General features: G+C 39.8%; 1 protein-coding gene across 5 annotated transcripts in view; it reads left to right on the top strand.

Annotated features, from left to right (window-relative positions):
• csmd3b (CUB and Sushi multiple domains 3b) overlaps window positions 1–20,438 on the top strand; it is a 342,676-nt gene that overhangs the window by 301,562 nt on the left and 20,676 nt on the right. For 2 of the 5 annotated variants that reach the window (XM_068734381.1, XM_068734376.1), the window contains exons 48-59: window positions 1,648–1,728; window positions 2,636–2,749; window positions 2,884–3,072; window positions 3,394–3,552; window positions 6,756–6,944; window positions 8,037–8,222; window positions 9,061–9,255; window positions 10,175–10,348; window positions 12,447–12,620; window positions 16,229–16,414; window positions 17,124–17,309; window positions 17,681–17,854. In XM_068734381.1, the coding sequence (XP_068590482.1) occupies window positions 1,648–1,728; window positions 2,636–2,749; window positions 2,884–3,072; window positions 3,394–3,552; window positions 6,756–6,944; window positions 8,037–8,222; window positions 9,061–9,255; window positions 10,175–10,348; window positions 12,447–12,620; window positions 16,229–16,414; window positions 17,124–17,309; window positions 17,681–17,854 (2,007 nt within the window). The remainder of the gene's footprint in view (window positions 1–1,647; window positions 1,729–2,635; window positions 2,750–2,883; window positions 3,073–3,393; window positions 3,553–6,755; window positions 6,945–8,036; window positions 8,223–9,060; window positions 9,256–10,174; window positions 10,349–12,446; window positions 12,621–16,228; window positions 16,415–17,123; window positions 17,310–17,680; window positions 17,855–20,438) is intronic. The other 3 variants (XM_068734379.1, XM_068734378.1, XM_068734377.1) reach the window with 3 other exon arrangements.

The following is a 20,438-nucleotide window of genomic DNA, read 5'->3' as shown; positions in this document are numbered from 1 at the left end:
AGAGAGTGACAGGGGATGATGGATAAGAGGTAGAGGGGATGACATGTATGACAGTGGTTCCGAGCATTGTTTTGCCACTTCTGTTTTATTAGAAGATACAACAAGAAAACAAGAAAGACAGGAGAGAGTGAGAGCTAACCACAATATGAGCGAGAGGGACTCCCTATTTGACAGTATTGAGATGACTTAAGTTCTTTGTTAAGAAATACAGGAAGAATATAAAGCACCAATCCTGCCAGAGTTTCTTCAGCAGGAGGTTGTCAAAGTAAGGGACAAAGTTTCAACATGTCTTCTTCCGCATCCTTCAGTGACGCAACTGAATGTCACAGTTTGCATCTGAGACAGCTGCCGAAAGTGCAGTTCTGGTTTGAAATGCCAAAGCAGGCTTCAATCCGCTATTTGGAGATGTTTATCCAGGTCATTGTCCGTCTTATTTATTTATCTCTGGGTCAAGGTTCTGGATGCCAGTGCCTCCATGCAGAGATGAGGACCATGCAGTGGTGGATAATGTTGTCATAGACGGGAGACTGAGAAAGTCAATGTGACATGAATGGGGAAGTGGCTATAAAAAAAATGGTCTTGGAGCTTAGCGAGATCAATGACTGCTCACAGTGATCCTCTCCTCTTACGCACAGAAGCACGGACATAGCTGCACACTCACACACACTCACACACACACACACAAACACACACACACAAACATGCACACGCTCAGACATGCACACACACAGAGACCACAAGGCTTTGATATGCATGAGAGCAGCAGATACTATTGGCAGGACTCATTTTCATAGTCAATTTCATCCTGACTTATAGCCCTCAGCCCTTTCTCCCTCTCTCTCTTTTCCTCCCCTCTGTCTGTGTCTGTCTGTGTACACCCCCCCTTCTCTCTCCCTCTCCCACTCTCTCTCTCTCTCTCTCTCTCTCTCTCTCTCTCTCTCTCTCTCTCCCTCTGTTAGTGAGTGATCTATGGTCATGCAGTAATATTGATTACAGCCCTCAGCTCAGTGGTGTGAAGGCAGTTCCTTTTTATGATTCAAGGCAGTGCTGTATCTGTGTAGCCGGTCTGTTTTTGATTTTGTGCTTTGCTGGCCTGACTATCTGTTCTTAAAAAGTGAAGGTAAACTGAAACAAGCAAGATTAAATAAAACAGACAGACAACAGGTTGGTTTTCGTAAAGATTTGTCATTGTCGGGGCAGCTGTTACACGCACAGACAACTGGAATCTTATGCATTAGTGCAGGTAAAATCCACAGTAAAAAAGTGACTTCTTGCCAGTTTCTAAAGAGTGGAAAGTCTTTTTTTCCCCTTCTCACTTGAGCTTAGGTTTACGGACCACATTTCCTCTCATACATTTTTATATTACATTACATTACATTACGGTCATTTAATAGACGCTTTTATCCAAAGCGACTTACAATTCAGTATCTATCTATACACCGTAGACGCAGCTACGGGAGCAATTTTTGGGGTTAAGTGTCTTGCTCAAGGACACAATGACATGAGGCTAGTGGAGCAGGAGCTGGGGTTCAAACCACCGACCCTCTGATTGAAAGGCGGCCCTGCTCTCCACTCAACCACGGTCACCCCATATAATGTCCCTCTCTTTGTCCTCTCTGCCCTCCTCTGCTGTGTTTGTTCTCCTAGCCTACCAATTAAGGGTTTGCCAGCCTCCTCCAGAAGTGACCAATGCTGACATGCTGATGGAGGACGGCGAATTGGAGATAGGTGAGTTGTCTGTCGGCCTGCGATGCCTCTAGACGTGTCAATGTGATGGAGGAAGCACATTTGGGACATTGACTTTGCAGTTCCCAACATGAGAACAAATATCACCTTGTCCGTAATTGATATCGTACTTTTTTTAAACATCTGACGCTCATTTAAAGAGACAGTTCACCCCAAAATCAAAAATATTTTTTTTTCCTCTTACCTGGAGCGTTATTTATTAGTCTAGATTGTTTTGGTATGATTTGCTTAGTTTTGGAGATATTTACTGTAGAGATGTCTGTCTTCTCTCCAATATAATGGGACTATATTGCATGATAAACTTAATAGGAACTATTGTCTTTCTACCATAGCTCCGACATGAAACTCACAACAAGGTCTGTGGAGTAGCTAGAGTAACCAAGTCACGATTTCTGGAATAAGATATATATATATATATATTTTTGCGCTTTGAGCACCACAAGCCAAGTGCCATATGTCCCATTATATTCAAGTGAAAGGCAGACTACAGCCAATACCTACAAAATTAGGAAACTTTCACCAAAACAATCTAGATTGATTAATAGCACTACAGGTGAGAAGAAAAATATGTATACTTAATGTAAATTCACTTCAAAATTCAGTCTCGTAATGATAGTGGTGGACGAAGTATTCAAATCCTTTATCCGAACAAAAGTAGCTACACCACACAACATAAATACTACTTTGCAAGTAATAAGTGCTGCATTGGAAATGTTACTCCAGTATGATTACCTATGAATCGTTATCAAAATGTAATTAATTCATCACAACTAAAAGCAGTACATTGGCCACTGACTGCAGGAGAGATCAACAACTATGTTTCCTTCTCGCTGCTTCAGTTTTGCTTTCCAAACACTCTCACAATTCTCAACCTTTATTCTGCATTCAGGTGACATCATCAGGTACAGATGTCAACCCGGGTTCTCATTGGTTGGCAGCGAGATTCTAACATGTCGCCTCGGAGAAAGACTACAGATGGATGCATCACCTCCAACATGCCAAGGTGTGTAAACACAGCAGCACATTAAGTGTTTTTGGTTCATTTTTCAAATAGTTTATGTTAAAAAACGTTGAAAAAGAAAATGCTTCATACTCATTCACCATAACCTTCTTTCTCTCTTTGTTTTCTGCCCATAGTCCAATGCCCTGCGCATGATGTGCGATATGACTCGTCAGGTGTCATCCTGAGTCCCGGTTGGCCAGAAAGCTACCCCAACCTCCAAATGTGTTCATGGAGCATCACTGTAGAAAAGGGATACAATGTCACCATAACCTTCGAAAGTTTCCACACTGAGAGAGAGTTTGACGTGTTGGAGATTTTTGATGGTAACATTTTTTAATAAGCTCTCAAAAACACACACACTGACAGTATAGTTGGAATTCAACTAAGAAGTGTAGTATTTCTTAGAACCTCATGTGAGCAGAAAACACACACACAGACACACACACACACACACACACAGAGACACACTGTTATTCTCAAAGGCATTACGGTGTAAATATGATCACCATGGGAAACTGGACAAACAGTTATAGCCACAAATATACAAAGTACCAAATTAGATCAAATCACAGTTTATTTGAACTGTCTCATTCTTTCTCTCTCTCCTCCTCTTTTTCCTCTCACTTTGTCTCGATCTCTCTCAGGCCCAACAGCCAACAGTCCCACTCTGGCAACTCTGAGCGGAGACCTGCCAGCACCCTTTAACCTCACAACCTCCGGTCACCAGTTCCTGGTCCGCTGGTCTTCGGACCATGGCACAAACAAGAGAGGCTTCAAAATTCGCTATGTTGGTGAGTACCAAAGTATGTATCCCAACTTTATTTTACTACTACTTTATATCATCATAATGCATGGATACAAGAGACAGACAGAAAGACAGAGAGACACTCTGAGTGAAAGAGCACTTGGAGGAGTTGTTCAACCTATTGAGAAAGTTGTGTCGATTGAGATTTGGGATTTTTTAAGAGAAAACTGGTTTTCAAGAACAGGGAATATACAAGAAAGTTGATGAAAAGAAAGTTTCTCCATCATCAGCTTACTTTTATACCTCACTTCTGTCTGTCTCCTAAAGCAGTTTACTAAAGTGCATTATGGATAACTGTTATTCATTCGAGGAAAGCTTCATGAGCGCAGATGCTGTTTCAAAGCAATCTTTGCATTTACACCTGGGTCTGCTAAGTACAACTTTAGACTGTTGGGCATTAAGCACCTTCACTTGGGTAATGAGGCTTGAGTGCTTTATTCAAGGGCATTTTTTGACATTTAAGGGGCGGATACTGTATTACCTTTTTTGGTTTGCTATTTCACTTCATACCGTCTAGTCAGAAGGCTGCTTCTTTAACCTTTAAATCACCACTGGTCTGGATGATGAATTATACGCTGAATAATAACAGAAAAGCCTCCCAGGACTCTCGCACTCAGTAACCTTCTTTGGTAGCTGTGATTAATGTGAGCATCTGCAAGGATTGTTAAGCATATGTTGTAAAGCCTACTAATATCATGGTTCAACTTCAGTATTGTTTTTTTTTACTTGGACAATCAGGCCAGTTTGTGACAACTTCCTCCTGCATCCACTGTGAGAAAACAAAACATGCTCAGTTTGTAAAAGAGTAAAAAATGTAATTATCACGTTATAATAAATGTCATGCCATCTTCCTTTGTTTTAAGAAGAAACTTACTTACTTGTCATTATAACAAGATAAACGGGTATTTCCTTATATAAAACCTCTGTGTGACTGAAGCAGCAGTTTAATGCCATTAATCTTAAAACTACTATAAGAGGAAAGAGCCTGAACTGGATCTAATGAGATATCGTCAGCTGGCTGCTTTGCCAACAGTACATGCCGGCTCGATGATACCAGCCGAGAGCTTTAATTAGAAATCACTGACAAACCGTTGCCGGCGCTGATTCTGTGTTTCCGACGAAAGTAAAACAGACCAAAAGGAACAAAACTCCTTCACTAACCCTTAAAGTTGGTGACAGAAATTCTGTTGATATTTGAACATAACACCCAAATAAATACCCCCCTCCAGAATAACCATTCCTCTTTAACTGCCTTTCTCTTTATACATCCATGGCCTCTACCCTGTCCTGTCCCCGGTTGCTGATTGGCTGGAATAGTGTTGTGAATAGTGTGGCTCGGTCAGTTTCTCATTCATAGAGCCAGGGCTGTGTATCGACACTGGATTTTTTTTGAAGCGCGCACACAAAATGAACAGCTAGCGGACCATGAGGAGGTATTTGCTGAATTTGAAAAAAAGTTTATTGGATTAGAATCGCTGACTGCACCTTCAACTGTAGATTTTGATTAAAAAAAGCCACAACATGGATGATACTGAGCCAGTGACAGTCCAGAGAGACATTAAAAACAGGCTCATCACTTATAAATTAGGCCAGTTAAGAACTTATGTTTGGGCCCTTGTCCAATTTGAAGAGATGCAAACCAGGCAACTTGCCCAAGTCAACATCTACCTGGACCCTGGCCTGGGTTATCTTATATGCTATGACTGAGGAACATAATGAAACTGCTAGTAGCAACGTATTATATGAGCTACTGACATCATTATATAACGACTTTTATCTACTGCCATAGATAGAGACAGACAGAGGGAGAAAATCTATTAACAAATAGACTTTGCGTAACTTGTTGTCATGGGGTGTTTGTGATTGTAGCAGGATTCCCTCTTGTTTTGCCCACAGCTGCCAATATTGTCTGGAGTAAAGCATTAATGTTTTATTATATTGCATTATGCCGTTGACTTGTAGGCAGTGTGTTCTGCTATGTCTGGCATCTACTGTAACTCTACTCATTGATTGTTTGATGAAAACGCTCCAGTGGGACAGAATTATTATTTAGCATTTAAACAGCATGTTGGATAGATCTAATTTACACTTGGTTTTTAAGACGTTCTGGAAAGGTTTAATTACCGGTAATCAAGATCATTAATTCTGCTCAAAGAACTCCTTTGTTTAGTTTGTTTTAAGTGTTAAATATATTGTACTTGGAGTGATGACATCCTACTCCATCTCATGCCTCTAATAGCACTGTTTTAAAATGCATAATCAAAGCCATAATTGTGATCAGTACAATTGTAAATCACTCACAAACGAGATTAATTTTGGCTGTGCCTCCTATTGTTTCATAAATACAGTAGAGACTCAGAGTATTGAGAGTTTTAGGAAATTATCACAAACTGAAATGTCAGTAAGACGTAAACCTGGCAAGTAAAACTTTGATTAAAGGACTGGTATTGGTTATAATATTGTACAACCCCTGCATGCATGCACGCATACTTTCTGTGTTTATCACAGCATTGATCTGAAGACAACAATATTTGGTCTTCCAGATTAAGTAACGAAACAATAATACAATAATATGGTGACAACATAGTACTTAGCTTTAGCATGGTTATAGAATACTACTGTATAGCAGTATTAAAAAGTAGAAGTGACACTTTCTATGATTCCCATGTTTATAATGCATTATAATCTTTTTATAATGCATTATAATGTTATTGCTGGTTACTGTAAGTGAGAATTGTTTGCTTTAAGTAAAATAAAAAACAAAAGTATTTTTTTACTTAAAACAAACAACGGCCACTTAGATTCATTTATAATCACATTATAACACATTATGAAAATGTCATAATGTGTTACAACTATGGGAGTTATAATACCTGATGATCCTTACATATAAATGTCACTAAGTGTCCTGCAATTATAAGTATTATGATGCTTGATAAAGTCTTTATATGATGCTTAATAATCTGTTTATTTGTTTTAAAACATTATGAATATGTAGAAGTGCTTATAACTGCAATTATACAGTGCTATAAGAGATCATGTATTTTTAGTATGTTTATGATAAATTATAGATGTGGTCATAGAGAGTTACCAAAGTACCTTTTTGCCTCCCTGTTCCTGTTTTAGTGGCAGTGAACCCCCACCCCCCATGTGAAGTCATTTCTAAACTTTGTCTCTTTAATTGTGCTTCCACCACTCCAGCTCTGTACTGCTCAACCCCAGACTCTCCGCTCCATGGCTCTATCTCCTCTCAGAGCGGCGGCCATGTTAACAGCGTGGTGCGCTGGGCTTGCGACCGCGGCTACCGTCTCATAGGCAACGCCACAGCAACCTGCCGCCGCACGTCGCTCAGCTACCACGCATGGGACTCTCCCGTACCTGCGTGCCAAGGTGTGTTGGTTTGTCTTTGCGTGGAATGTGTGTATACTTGAATCAGAACCGTTGAAGCTAAGCTGAACTGAAGTATTTTGTATGTGATGTTTATTAGTATTAAAAAACATTGTGATTTGCTTGCATGTATGCAATGCAATATGAGTTTGAAAAAAAAGTGTACTTGAGCAAAGATATGGAAAATTGTGGTTTGTAAAGGAATAATTGGGTATTAGTACTAGTTGCAAAGTGAAAGACTAAATGCTGTAATATTGACAATATTGTCATGTTAACCACCATTTAAGTGGAATGCTATTAAAATTATTTTTATCCACTACATCAATTTGACATTCAAATAACTTTGCTGCTAACTTGACTCGTAGCTATTGTAGCTAACACTGATAGACATTGCTTAAATAAATATAGGACATGGTAGAAAACGTATTCCTTTTGCTCCAGAGTAAACATATTGCACATTCAAGTGAGAAAAATGCCAAATGCAATATTCATATAAAAGTGTTTGTGAATGCCACATATAATTGATATCCCTTTGGTAAAATAGAAAAAAAACAAAAAACGTAACGGTTTACGTAACGTTTTCTTTCTCTTTCGTTCTCTTTAAAAGTGTATTTTCAGAACATACTGCAATATGTTCTACAAAGACTAGATGACTATTTTATGTTGCACTTGCTCGCTTGTCTCTCCCCACACATCAAATGAGGGAAGGAAGTCCCAGTTCGTAGCTGGTATTGATAGAAAGTCAAATGAAGGATGTATAGCAGATTGTCGACACTGTGTAATTACACGGTGCAGTGCTCTACAAACCAGTCTATTTTAAACCAGTATGGACTGTGAAGCGGCAATTTCAGCAAGATGGATGTATTTCCTTGGAATTGGTTGGAACTGAACATCAAGCGTCTGTTGATTGTATATTTTTAGTTTGATGGCTTCTATGTGAGCTTGTTTACAAATGCACAATACACAGCAGAAACCTTTCAAACAAAGTACACATCAAACCTGCCTACCTGACAGACATAAGTGTGCATTAGGGCTTTCTGTGTGTGTCTGTTCGCATGTTGTCTTCTTAACCACCGTGTATCTGTCCTCCCATAGCTGTCTCATGCGGGGCACCCAAGGCTCCCATAAATGGCGGCGTTTTAACAGCCGACTACTCCGTCGGAACAAGAGTTTCCTATTTTTGTAATGATGGATTCAGACTCTCCAGCAAGGAACTGACGTCAGCCATCTGTCAGCCTGATGGCACATGGAGCAACCACAACAAGATACCACGATGTTCTGGTTAGTAACACATAGATGTTAGTAAAATATCAACGATATAAGTATCCAAACTGATAATAATACAAATGGACGTTTAATTGCACTGTATTAAAGTAAATTTCAGAATCCAAGGAGATTTTTATTGTGTCATTTACAAAGAAACACAAATATTTAGAGGTGGAGTGCAGAACTTCTGTCACATTCAAGCCCTCGCCAAACGAGTTCACACAATGCTAATTGGGCCTGTCGCTGCCATGGAAAGCTCTTTGTATTTTGCAGTGTACCAGGCTTGTGGTATCTGGTCTCTATGGCAAAATTCCCGCAGTGGCGCATTTAAGCCTGCAGGTGAGCTCGCCGCATCTTCCCTGCCCCCAGCGCTCTCTTTAAGTCTTACCCTGCAATATTTTTGTAGTTTATTCCTGCACTCTAGCAACTTTTCTTCTTCTTCACAGGATTTTTTTTTCGATATAGCTTCCACCCTTACTATACAACTATTGAGTTGCTGCTCCCTCGCTGTGGTCTCTCCCAACTAACAGACGGGGAGACAAAAGTTTTGCTCTCCAGCTTTAATATAAATACTACAATAGATTAATTAAATCAATAACAATAGGAAAATCATCTCCTGATGAGTAAGATGGATATACTGCAACATATAATAACAGACATTTTTTTGGTCAGGACATTGTTATTTAAATTGAGTCATATTTTTGCATCTGTGTGATATCTTACAGGGGTTTGGCCCCATTTTCAGCCGGCTTTTTAATATCTGACACTATTTTGAAATGAAGTGATTGTGTTATTTAAATGAAAACAAACTGTAAGTGGTTTTGCTTTCTCCTCACACTGTTTGTCTCTGTAGTGGTGGTGTGTTCCAGCATCGGGTCATTTTCTTTAGAGCACGGCCGCTGGAGGATTGTCAACGGCTCACATTACGAATACCGAACTCGCATTGTGTTCACCTGCGATCCGGGATACTACAGATTGGGCCCCGCCCACATCCAGTGCTTACCAACTGGCGTGTGGAGCTGGAGAAATGAGAGGCCGCACTGCCAGGGTGAGTAGCAAAGACATATGAGGGTTGAACTGCCACTCAAAAACAATATCAGCAATGAGCCGGCCATTATACTTATCTGAATTTGTCGGTATTAGAATCGTCCCAATTAACCAAATCTAGTCTTAATGAGCCAACTTAAGTAATGTAAAATGTTTGTGTATTTAGGCTGATATCTACACACACTTGCCATTTACTGTCGATAATAACGACAATAATTTACTCTTGTATACATATAATAAAAAAAAAAATCGAATTTATAAAAGAAATCCAAGCCAAGAAATAGTCCGGCAATAGTTGATTTTACGCTCTGGTTTTGCACAGATTAAAAAAATTAAGTATTCAATTAGTGAGATGATGGCAGGCACAGATAAAGATTAGCTAACCAGCTGTACTGGCTATTCATATTTAATTGACGGATATGAGATTGAGAGAAATCTTCTCATCTAACTCTTCGCCAAAAAGCAAATAAGCGAATGCTTTTAAAGGCAAACCAAGTGCCCTCAGCATATTTTTATGTATACATTTTGTAAGGCTGAAAGATTAAGAAAAAATATTCACTGTACATGGAAATCATTCCATTATTCCAATTCATGCTCTAACCAGAGAGTGTCGCCTTGACATTCTTGTCATCTGTTTTTTGACATTTGGATTCCGTGACATTTTAAATCTATGTTATTTTTCTTAAAATAATTCTGTGACATTTGAAAAACTACTGTTATTTTCTTCACCAGAAAAGTTTCCAGTGTAGAAAAAAAACAAAACTATATTGACACCAAATTTGTGTGATTAACAGCTCGCCGGCGAAAGCAGCATTCTGCACTGAAACCAAAGAGCTCTACCAACTCCTCAAATAACTTCAATTACTAAATTGGTGCGCAAATGTTTTTTAAATTGCTTGTGTCTGCTTGTGTTTTTTCAGTAATATCTTGCGGTGAGCTGCCATCTCCACCCAGTGGGAAGAAGATTGGTACTCAGACAACATTTGGCGCTACGGCCATCTTTACCTGCGATGCTGGCTTCATGCTGGTGGGGTCAGCTGTCAGAGAGTGCCTGTCATCTGGGCTTTGGAGTGGAACGGAAACAAGATGTTTAGGTACGTAACTACTAGAGCTAGTGATGTATTCTGTGTAAATGTATTGTGTATACTGTAATATATATTACAGTATATCTAGACACGGTCATTTTCTGACTGAGAGGACATATTCGGGATATTAACACATACACACAAACACACACACACACAAAAGTTGACTATTAGAAAGGGAGTTTGAAAGCTGTGATTTTTAAGTCAATCTAATGAGGACAGGTTTCAAAGGTAAGCACTGTAGTGTCTGTGCCCTGCACCTATTGTCTGGCTGCACAGCTGCTCCCCTCTGGCCTCGTCCACCTCACAAGTGAGACTATCACAAGCTTCTGCTGTGCACTAACCAAATTCAGTTTAAATTCTATTTTTTCATATAACTAAGCCAGAAAAAAAAAACACAGCTACTTTCTTCTGTCAGTGTGCCAGCCAGAGGTAACAGATGTTATGACATGGCGCTGTCACTTCTCCATGAAGCCTCAGTAGAAACAGCACTTCCCAGAATACTTCACAGGCTGAGGGGGATATGAGAAGCAATTTATAACGAAACAGTTCAATGAAACTTAACCTAGACTGATGAGGAGGCATGATTCTGTCAAAAAATAAATAGATAGATAGCCCTAAATAAAAGTGCTATGAACAGCATCTTCATTACATTTTTTCTTATTACTCTTCAAAACAAAACTGGCTTCACTGTAATTGTTTTGCTTACTTAAAACAAATCTGATGGTCAGAGCTGAGCGACTCAATATTAATATACTACTAATATTTCTTACATCACAATTCATAATTAACCTCGATAGTAAACAACAGTTTTTGAGGTAGGCCTACACATCAAAATTGTTATATGATGAAAACATGTGGGCTACATAGCATGTAAATACACATTTACCTAAAACAATTTGCATTAGCACTGTGCAATTAGACCTCTGGGAATTAATCTAATGAGGGAATAAAGAGGCTCATAAATCCTGTTTGGTTCTCTGTTACCAGGTATCGTTTGATTATTTTCATGCACATGGACATCTCAATTTTAAAGTAGATGCTGTCGGAGGTATTGCAAAGAACAGTAACACACAGCTGTGAAAATGTTGTAGGGGTCAAGTGACCATCGGAGCATTCACCAGAAATGACAGATGATCCAATTTAAGACAGAGCTCCTAATATTTTGTGAAGATGGGAGTGCTTGTTGGACTCCCACTTTGATGTTTCATGGTATGTGTTTGCTTAGAGTCCCACTTCTCACAGACAGGATAAACCAGGTTTCATGCTGCCATTGCCTACTTTTACAGGCTTGCAAAAGGTTTCAGCAGATGTTTAACGATTGGTCCCAATAAAATATCCCATATGGAGGAAGTAAACTGTCTCCAAGGAGATGTTCAACCCTCAAGGTTTGTTTAAAACTCCCAGGCCTACTTAAAATGTTAGTGTTTTGCTGATATGGTCTTTATATCTTTGAAAATAACCCAGAGAATGCATCAAGACTATAAGGTTTAGTATAATTTTGAAATATTTGCAAGCTAGCTCTCGGCCACGACAAATGTAAATAAAAGCAAGAAAAGAAAACAACACAACAGGACATTTGTTTGAAAATCAAAATCACAGTCTACGTTCGATATAGGAAAGTCAAGACATGGAATAATTCGGAAACATTAGATTTTAACAGATACGAGATAGGTACAGTATAGATACTAAAACTGGTAATGAAAGGAGACATTTACAAAAAGTAAGTGTAACATCAATAGTATCTTCACAGCGCTGGTGGTCATACGAATGACATTGCAAATATCCTGTCAGAGGTTTTTGACATGCATAGACAGCAGCTCAGTTACAGTTGACTTAAGTTGACTTTAAGTCATTAGATTAATGAAAGGTTTTTCAAAAAGATTTCCTTTCCAGTTGACTAATTTTCTCCAGGTGTAATACGTTCCCGAGCTAACCTTCGCCAACTTTCAAATTTAGCAACTTTTTCAGATTTCCAGGATTGCAGAAGCAGCTTTCTGGCTAACAGTATTGAAAGGGAGATAGCCTGAGCCTCATATCTAGTCTTAACCACCGACAAGTGTTACCTATAGTCTGAGTCCTCTGTATGTCTGTCTGTCTCTTTCAGCTGGTCACTGTGGAATCCCAGAAGGCATTGTGAACGGCCAGGTGATCGGAGAGAACTTTGGTTACCGTGATACGGTCGTGTATCAGTGTCTGCCCGGCTTTCGACTAATAGGCTCATCTGTTCGCATCTGTCTCCAAGACAACCAGTGGTCTGGACAGCTGCCCGTCTGCATTTGTAAGGAAAACACACATTTATTTCCCACTAAAGATTCACCTAAACTATAAAATGAACCCAAACCCTCTACTAGACTTATATGTCTCATGGATAACTTGAGGTCTGGACGCCTGCCTGTCTTTTCATCAAAATACAAACAAAGAATGAATGAAAGGTTTGTAATGCAGAAACATGGTCAAATGAACAGGGGTGTGGGTTTGTGACACAAATCCAAAATCCTCTATATTTGTTCCTGTTTATGATGAAAACAGGAAGGGGGAAATCACCTGCAATCAAAACTAGTCTGAGTTTTTTTATGCATGTGTGTGCATGCATGCAAAGGAGAAATATAAATTGCTCTCTGAGGCCAAAGTGTGGATCTTGAGGGTGCTTGAATGGCATGGTGTGTTATGATAACTTCCACTAGCTGATAGATATATCGAGAAAGTGGAGTGTTTTCAAATAGAGGCAATTTGAGTATGAGGTTTTGATAACGTGCTCAGCATTTTCATTTTCATTTGGGATGTTTTATTTGCCTGTGGAGTTGCAGAATCAATATCATACATCGTACAAATCAGTTTGGAGGCATACTACGAATGAAAAAAGGCCTGATCTTTGACCAATTAAGTTTTACTATTTGTTATGATATTTGTAATCAGCCAAAAGAGGAAAATGGTCTTGGTAACCAAAACAAAAATAATTATTTAGGGAATGCCTACCGGAAACTACTCTCCCAAGTAATGTGTGATTGAGTGTGTGTGTGTACAATATAATTTTTTCATCATTGTAAATGGAAACTCTAAACAGACAGTCAGAGCTTCACAATGTTAACCTTACAATTTCAATTTTAACATCACATTACATTTGAAGGCAGGGTTTCTTGTCATTGCACACCTGCAGAATGTGACATTGTGATGCAGAAAACAAGTTTAAAAAAACAAACAAAAATGAACAGGGAAAGATGTTTTTTACCCTAATTTTGTGTCACTTTTGATTGAATAAAATACTGTACTGATTTGGCATTGCACTCTTTAGATTTGATATTAATATTATTGCACTCACGATAAACGGTTAAAAACAATTGAAGCAGCAGAACCAGAGATATCGGCTCAGTTGTGTTAAAGTGGTATAATCAGAAAAATACGTAACCATGAAGTGTACTGAGTAGAGTGCATATCTTTGCCAGGTGTGTCAGCAACAACCACGGCTTGACCGTTTAGCGTATCAGATATGTTTCAGAATCAGAAGAATCAGCTTTATTGGCTTACTCACTCACACCTAGATCTGCTCACATTTGTATCTATGCAGCTGTCTGCACTGGCTCCATGCAGCTAAACCGCAGTTCACTGTGTAACAACTCATGTTGACTGTTTACACTTCCTCTGAACACAAAGCGTGTCTAGTTCTATTAGCTGTTAGCTCTGTTAGCCGAACACACTGCAGGACTCTACTGGCTCCACCGGCTGCTTCTTTCAATCTCGATAGAAACAAAAAAAAAAAAAAACATTAAAACGGTTAGTATTTCCACTGTTTAACAATCACCAACACTGGTTTGATCGAAATAAACCCTTAATGGAAACCGTTGTGTGTGAAAATATGCTTGCCCTACATGCTGTTTGTCCCTGCTGTATTGCTCTCTCTCTGCCCACCTCTCTTTCTTCGGAGGCAGACCATTTAATAATCAAAATAAAATGACAAAAATCACCAATGACAAAAATCACCAATGACAAAAAAATTTCAAAACAATCAACAGATGATTATGCCTGGCGGCTGCTAACAGCTAACTAGCTGTCCCAGAATAAAATGTATATATCTATAAACAAAATGTAATTGTATCGATTGGCCACATTGTCACCCATACCCGCTCCATCTATTTGATCTATCCTCGAGCACACATTTATATGAGCCCGAAAAATATGAGGCCGATCAGTCCAGCAGTATGAAAGACTATCTTTCTAGCTACCTTTAACAATGTTTATGAACACAGCACCAATGGCTCCACCAAGGGAGTTAGTCTGGTAAAGCTGATAAACCTCAGTCAAATTTCAGTCATGGGTTGAAAAGTCTAAATTAAACCGTGGACCTTTTTGTTCAAGAGTGATTACATATTGAGTAAAGCCAACATAAGGTTATTTTTTTATTTTTTTTTTAATATTCCTGGATGTATTCACCCAATAGTCCTGAGGTTCTGCAGATTCACACCAACAGTCTTATATAAAGGGCCAGAGGACCAAACTGCCTTTATGGTCTGAATGAGATAAATAGCTAGGCTTGAGGATAAAGCAGAAGGCTCTGACATTTCCAGGCTACACTGAAAATCGTCTAAAATTGGACACTTACTGTGAGCATCATTGAACGTTTTCAGGCAGAAACTGGGCACAGCTAAGGTGGTGATGAGGACTGCCATCGCAAGCCAATTACAGGGGCCTTTTCCCAAAAGAGACAGTTCACTAAATTAAAACCATGTTTAAAAGGCGGAGGTGGTGACGTGGTGTCAGCATTTCTGGAGTAGCAGGGGCGTGATAGGGAGTTGAAATTGACTGTGAAATTGTTTTTTACTACGACCTCGAAAGAAAAAGAAATATTCAATAAAAAAGACTTCATATCAGGCAGTATGTTCTTGTGTATGTATGCGTGTTTGGGCATGGCATGCATCTGTGTCTATGTGTTTATGATAGTGTGTGTATCCGTATGTGTATCTGGTGTTCCTGTGCTATGCTGTTTTTATCGAGGTTATTCATGCAGAAGTTATTGAGGGGAATCATTTTACAGCCAAATTATACTGTAATTATGGAAATGAGAGGCTCTTGTTTAGAGACACAAACACAGAATGGTGATGAGACTCACAGACTGATGATGTGTGTGTGTGTGTGTGTGTGTGTGTGTGTGTGTGTGTGTGTGTGTGTGTGTGTGTGTGTGTGTGTGTAGCTGCAGGGCATGCTGACGGTGTCAGATAAATTTGTATCTTAGGCAAGCAAACAAACTTCTGATTCCCTCTGATCAAGTGAAAAAGGCAGCGGCTTCTTCCATTTCTTTCCTGCCTTCTTTTGTCTTTATCAACTTGTCTAGTGCTCTCTCTTCGGCTCTATAGTCTTGTTTTCTCCTCTTTTCTGTTCACCTTTCCATCCATCTAGTCTATGTCTTTCCTAATTTCTTTCCATTTGGTGAAACTGAGTGAGGAGCTGGTAGTAACTGTGAACTGTCTATTTACTCAAACATCAAAAATCTATCCTCAGCACAATGAGGACAAGGGACACACACAAACGTCTAAGTAGCTCCAGTGAGAGAAGTTAACAGGATGAATACGTATGATGCGCAATGGCAAACAGAGGACACTCAATGCTGGCACAAAATAATGACCCTAAATCGAGAATACCAGCTATGACGTCTAGGTCATTTGACATTCTCATAACTATTTATGAATTACTCCATGAAAGACATAGCTATTTGGAACTAATCTTTGGTTTATAAAATCCCAAAATATGTATAATATTTAAATATGACACCAGCATAATCATTTGACATGTGCTAATATGTCATGCGCAAGCTCAAAGTAGTATTGTAATAAATAGCATGAGAAATGTGTATTCACGTTAATGTACCCATGATTCACTCTGTCTTCCCTATAGCGATCAGCTGTGGCCATCCAGGAAGTCCCATATATGGCCGTACGGTGGGAAACGGCTTCAACCTCAACAATGTGGTCAGCTTCATTTGCAATAGGGGTTATGAAATGGAGGGGCCTGCACGTGCTCAGTGTCAGGCCAACCGCCAGTGGAGCCACCCGCCCCCAACATGTAAAGGTGGGGAGAAAAGTTAAGTGTATTCACCCCTAACCTTATTTATCCCTAACCTTTAATACCACCTCACCTCAACTCTTTTCTTTATTTACTCTTAATGCATTTTCCCATAGCAGCCATCCCTCTTTACCCCTACCCGTTTCATTTCAGCCCAGTCACTCTTTTCCTTTATTTATCTTAATGAAGTTTGAGGTAGATTTAATACTCTACATCCCTCCTGGCTCCAGCCTCCAGCATGGGAAACTTCTTGTTTTCAGTGAAACATAAATCTCAAGCCCTGATTGTTCTCCAACAATCTCAGCAACAAGGGTTGCTTCGCTTACAAGTTTGTACACAAGCAATCGGCGGCCTGCCCAGTTTACAGTTCGAAGTGCCAGTGAATTGTGTAAAATTAAAAATGCAACGTAACATAACATAACAGCGAGCCATTACACCTCATGGGTGCTGGATCCAGGACACACAAACCTGCCTCCATCATAACATCACATAACGTTTCCCATATGTATCCTTTTAAACACCAACCCTAATAAGTTCTTCTGTCTTCACCACAACCTCCTTATTATGCCCTACATTATTTTACAGAGCTTTAATCCCAGTGCAGAACACTGGAAACAAGCAAGAGGGGGAAGAGACATAACCCTCACTGGTTCATGCCAAATAACACATGCTTTTCTCTCCTTTTGTGTATTTGTGCGTGTCCGTCTCTGTGTCTCTCTGTGTATAGTGGTCAATTGCTCTGATCCAGGTATCCCAGCCAACTCCATCCGCCAGAGTAAAATAGAGCATGGGAACTTTACCTTTGGCACTGTGGTTTTCTACGACTGTAACCCGGGGTATTACCTGTTTGGATCACCGGTACTGACCTGTCAACCTACTGGACAGTGGGACAAACCGCTACCTGAATGTATAGGTCAGTTGAATCCTTGTTTTTCTCTCTGTTTGACCTCAAAGTGAACGGGACAAGAGATATATAGTTCAGTTAAGTGTTTGCTAAGCCCCACGCCCCTTGATAACTGCTGCTAAGCCTACGATGATAACAATGGCAGATTAATCACTCAAACTTCTCAGTAATTTTCTGAAAGAATGCGTCCTTGATTCCAGACGAAGACGACAGCAGACTTCTCATCATTCCGGTTAATGATGTGTTCCTTGGCCTTGAAAGTAACACTAGGTTCTTGACAGCCATCACTGCACCTCTTCTCACTAAGCTGTGTTTAGTTGAAACGAGCTGTCTATCCTTCCTTCATCTCTCTCTCTCTCTCTCTCTCTTTTGGTCTCTAGTTGTAGATTGTGGTCATCCCGGCTCTCCCCCTAACGGTGTGCTGAGCGGAGATAAGTTTACATTCGGTTCAACGGCTCGATACTCCTGTCTGGGTGGAAGACAGTTGAAAGGAGAATCATCCAGGACTTGTCAGCTCAACGGGATGTGGAGTGCCCCCATGCCCTTCTGTTCTGGTAACCATTTTAACCTTTATTGAATATACAGACTTTGAAGGCCACCTTATCAGAAGGAGAGATGGATGGATAGGAGATGTAGATGAAAGATGACACGTCTAAAAACATGTAGACTCAACGGAGTGTGGAGCACTTCATGCCTTAACATCCTGCAGGCACACTTTGTTAACCCCTCTGCACTCAGCCGAGGGATAATGGGATGGATGGATGGATGGATGGATGGACAGATAGAGGGTAGGTTTGGCACATGAAAAGAGAATATATCAGCACCTGTCTGTTAAAAGGGTTGTGGAGCATAACCTTCCCTTACACCCACTTAAATCCTCAGCCGTGGACCCTTAGCCATGTACACTTCTGTTCTGCTAGTCTAATTTCAACTATTTGTAAACTTCACTTAGGTGTTATTTAAGAACGTTTGAGGCTTTCTTCTGATGATTCTCCCAAATAACCTTTTCACGGATCTGTGAACTGAGGGATAGTTATAAAGATGCACATGTGAAGCAATGGTTGTAGGTTCTTCAGTATCTTTCAACCTGGACCCCATATACCCATGCTTTCCTTTCAAAGTGAGAAATGGGGACAATTTTAGAAATTGGTTCAGGATTGTAGGAGTAAACGGGCGCAATATAATCGCTCTGAGCAACTCCTCAAAGTGAATATACTTTCACTCAAGGGGCTTTTTTTTTGCCACTGACAGGCTCCGATTGTTATTATAAGTGTCTGAAAACATTACAGAAAGGACCCTACAGAGAAGTCACCTTCTGCGATTTCCGGAAGACAGGGTTGGAAACTAAGGTTGTATAGATTAGCCGATATGTGTCGGAAAATTGATAAAAGAGTCTTAAATATGGCCACATCAATACAGAACTCTGAATCAACCTCATAGAATCTGTTGTTTGTGTGTTTACAAGAGGAGAGACAGAGGCAGCGAGACCCCGGGCCCGCCTCTCCGCTGCAAACAGAGAGGGGGAAAGAAGAGCGCAGTGCATTGCAGTTTTGGCCACCTTCATTGGCTAAACATTAGCAGATGCTAATGAAGTAGCATCGCTAGTGTCCCACCGCTACACTAATATAGCAGCTAGCTGGATACAGATGGTGTGATTACGGCCTATGGTGTGCCATGCTGCCAAGGCTGTCAACATTGTCTAATTTTGGGCCGTTGTCAGTGGATGCAGTGATGTAGTACTATGTACCATAGATGCACCACTGTTCTGTACACTGCTTTATCCCTGCTGGATGTACTGTATATGCATATCTCACCACTTATTGAGCTAGATTGTCTCTCCGGACAGAAAACCTCCTCACCTTCCATCTTGTATAAACAAACCGTCTAACTTATATGGTTCTCAGTAGGCTGGCTGGGGGCGTGATTATGGCACTCCTGGCTGAGAGGCTCCCAGCTGCCGCTTATATAACAAACTGATTGAAAACACATTCCAGACGAGTTGACTAAGAATTCATTGTTATTTACAGAAATTGCCTGGGGGAGACGCAGGGTGAGGGAGGGTAATAGTGTACGAAGCAGTGATTCATGGTTTTTACCTGGCAGGTCTGTAGCAGAGATAAGAGTTCAGCCCATGGTCGAAGTGTCACGTCTGCAATTCTGCCCCATGACTGTTGATAAGCAAATAGCATTTCTGATGTATTGTTGGTGATGTTACCTCATTTCAGGGGGGGGATCATTCATGTTAAACTACAAGGTACAGTGTTGACTTTGTCTAGACCTGAAGCCTCAAATGAAATTCCTATCATGTTTTCTTTATTGGGAATAAGCATGTGACAATATGAAAAAGATGTCACGGTTATCCTGGGAAAAATAATTGTGATTCATGATATTATCCAAAGAATCTAAACATACTAGAATCACTTTACTTTACATTTTGTTAAGAAAATGTTTTTCCATCACAGACACATGTCGTTTTTATACTAAAAAACAAAAAATGTTCATCATAAATTATAAGGTTACCCTACATAAATAAGGATACATTTTAAAAGAAATGTGTGAATCTGTTCTTTCGTAGATGATAATTCCTGTATTTTCTTTCACTTTTCTGCCATGATAGCAAGCTAAACAGCTTTTTCAATTTGCTCACGTGAGGATATTCATATCCCAAAAAAAGCAATTGACCACAATGAAATTACTGTGAGTGTTTTTTTGATAAAACCCTTTACTGTCCCATCCCTAATTAGGAACCATTTGGACTCATTTATTTGAGCCCAAGCTCTGCTAGACTTGGCGACTGAGACTACTGAAATGCTATGAGACTTTACCTGAGACATGACTCCCCAAAAAGACTCAAAAGCAAAAACATTCAAGCATCAAGTTTGTTTCCTGGTGAAAGTAGATAAAGATAGAAATATAAACAAGGAAGTCACTTGCTTAACCATAGTTATATGAAATGATTAATATCACTCATGTCTGTCCATTAATTATGAAGCTACAGTCAGGAGACCGTTAACTTAGCTTAGCATACAGACTAGAAACAGGGTGAAACAGCTAGCAAAGTGTATTTATGAAAATGTCAAAGTGTGACTGCTGCTTGAAAAAACTAATTTTATAAGAAACTACATCACTTATTTGTCA

This window comes from Cebidichthys violaceus, unplaced genomic scaffold (assembly GCF_023349555.1).
Source record: "Cebidichthys violaceus isolate CVI_PGR_0920_01 unplaced genomic scaffold, fCebVio1.0.p SCAF_63, whole genome shotgun sequence".
NCBI lineage: Eukaryota > Metazoa > Chordata > Actinopteri > Perciformes > Stichaeidae > Cebidichthys > Cebidichthys violaceus.
This window is presented reverse-complemented; position numbering and strand designations above follow the sequence as displayed.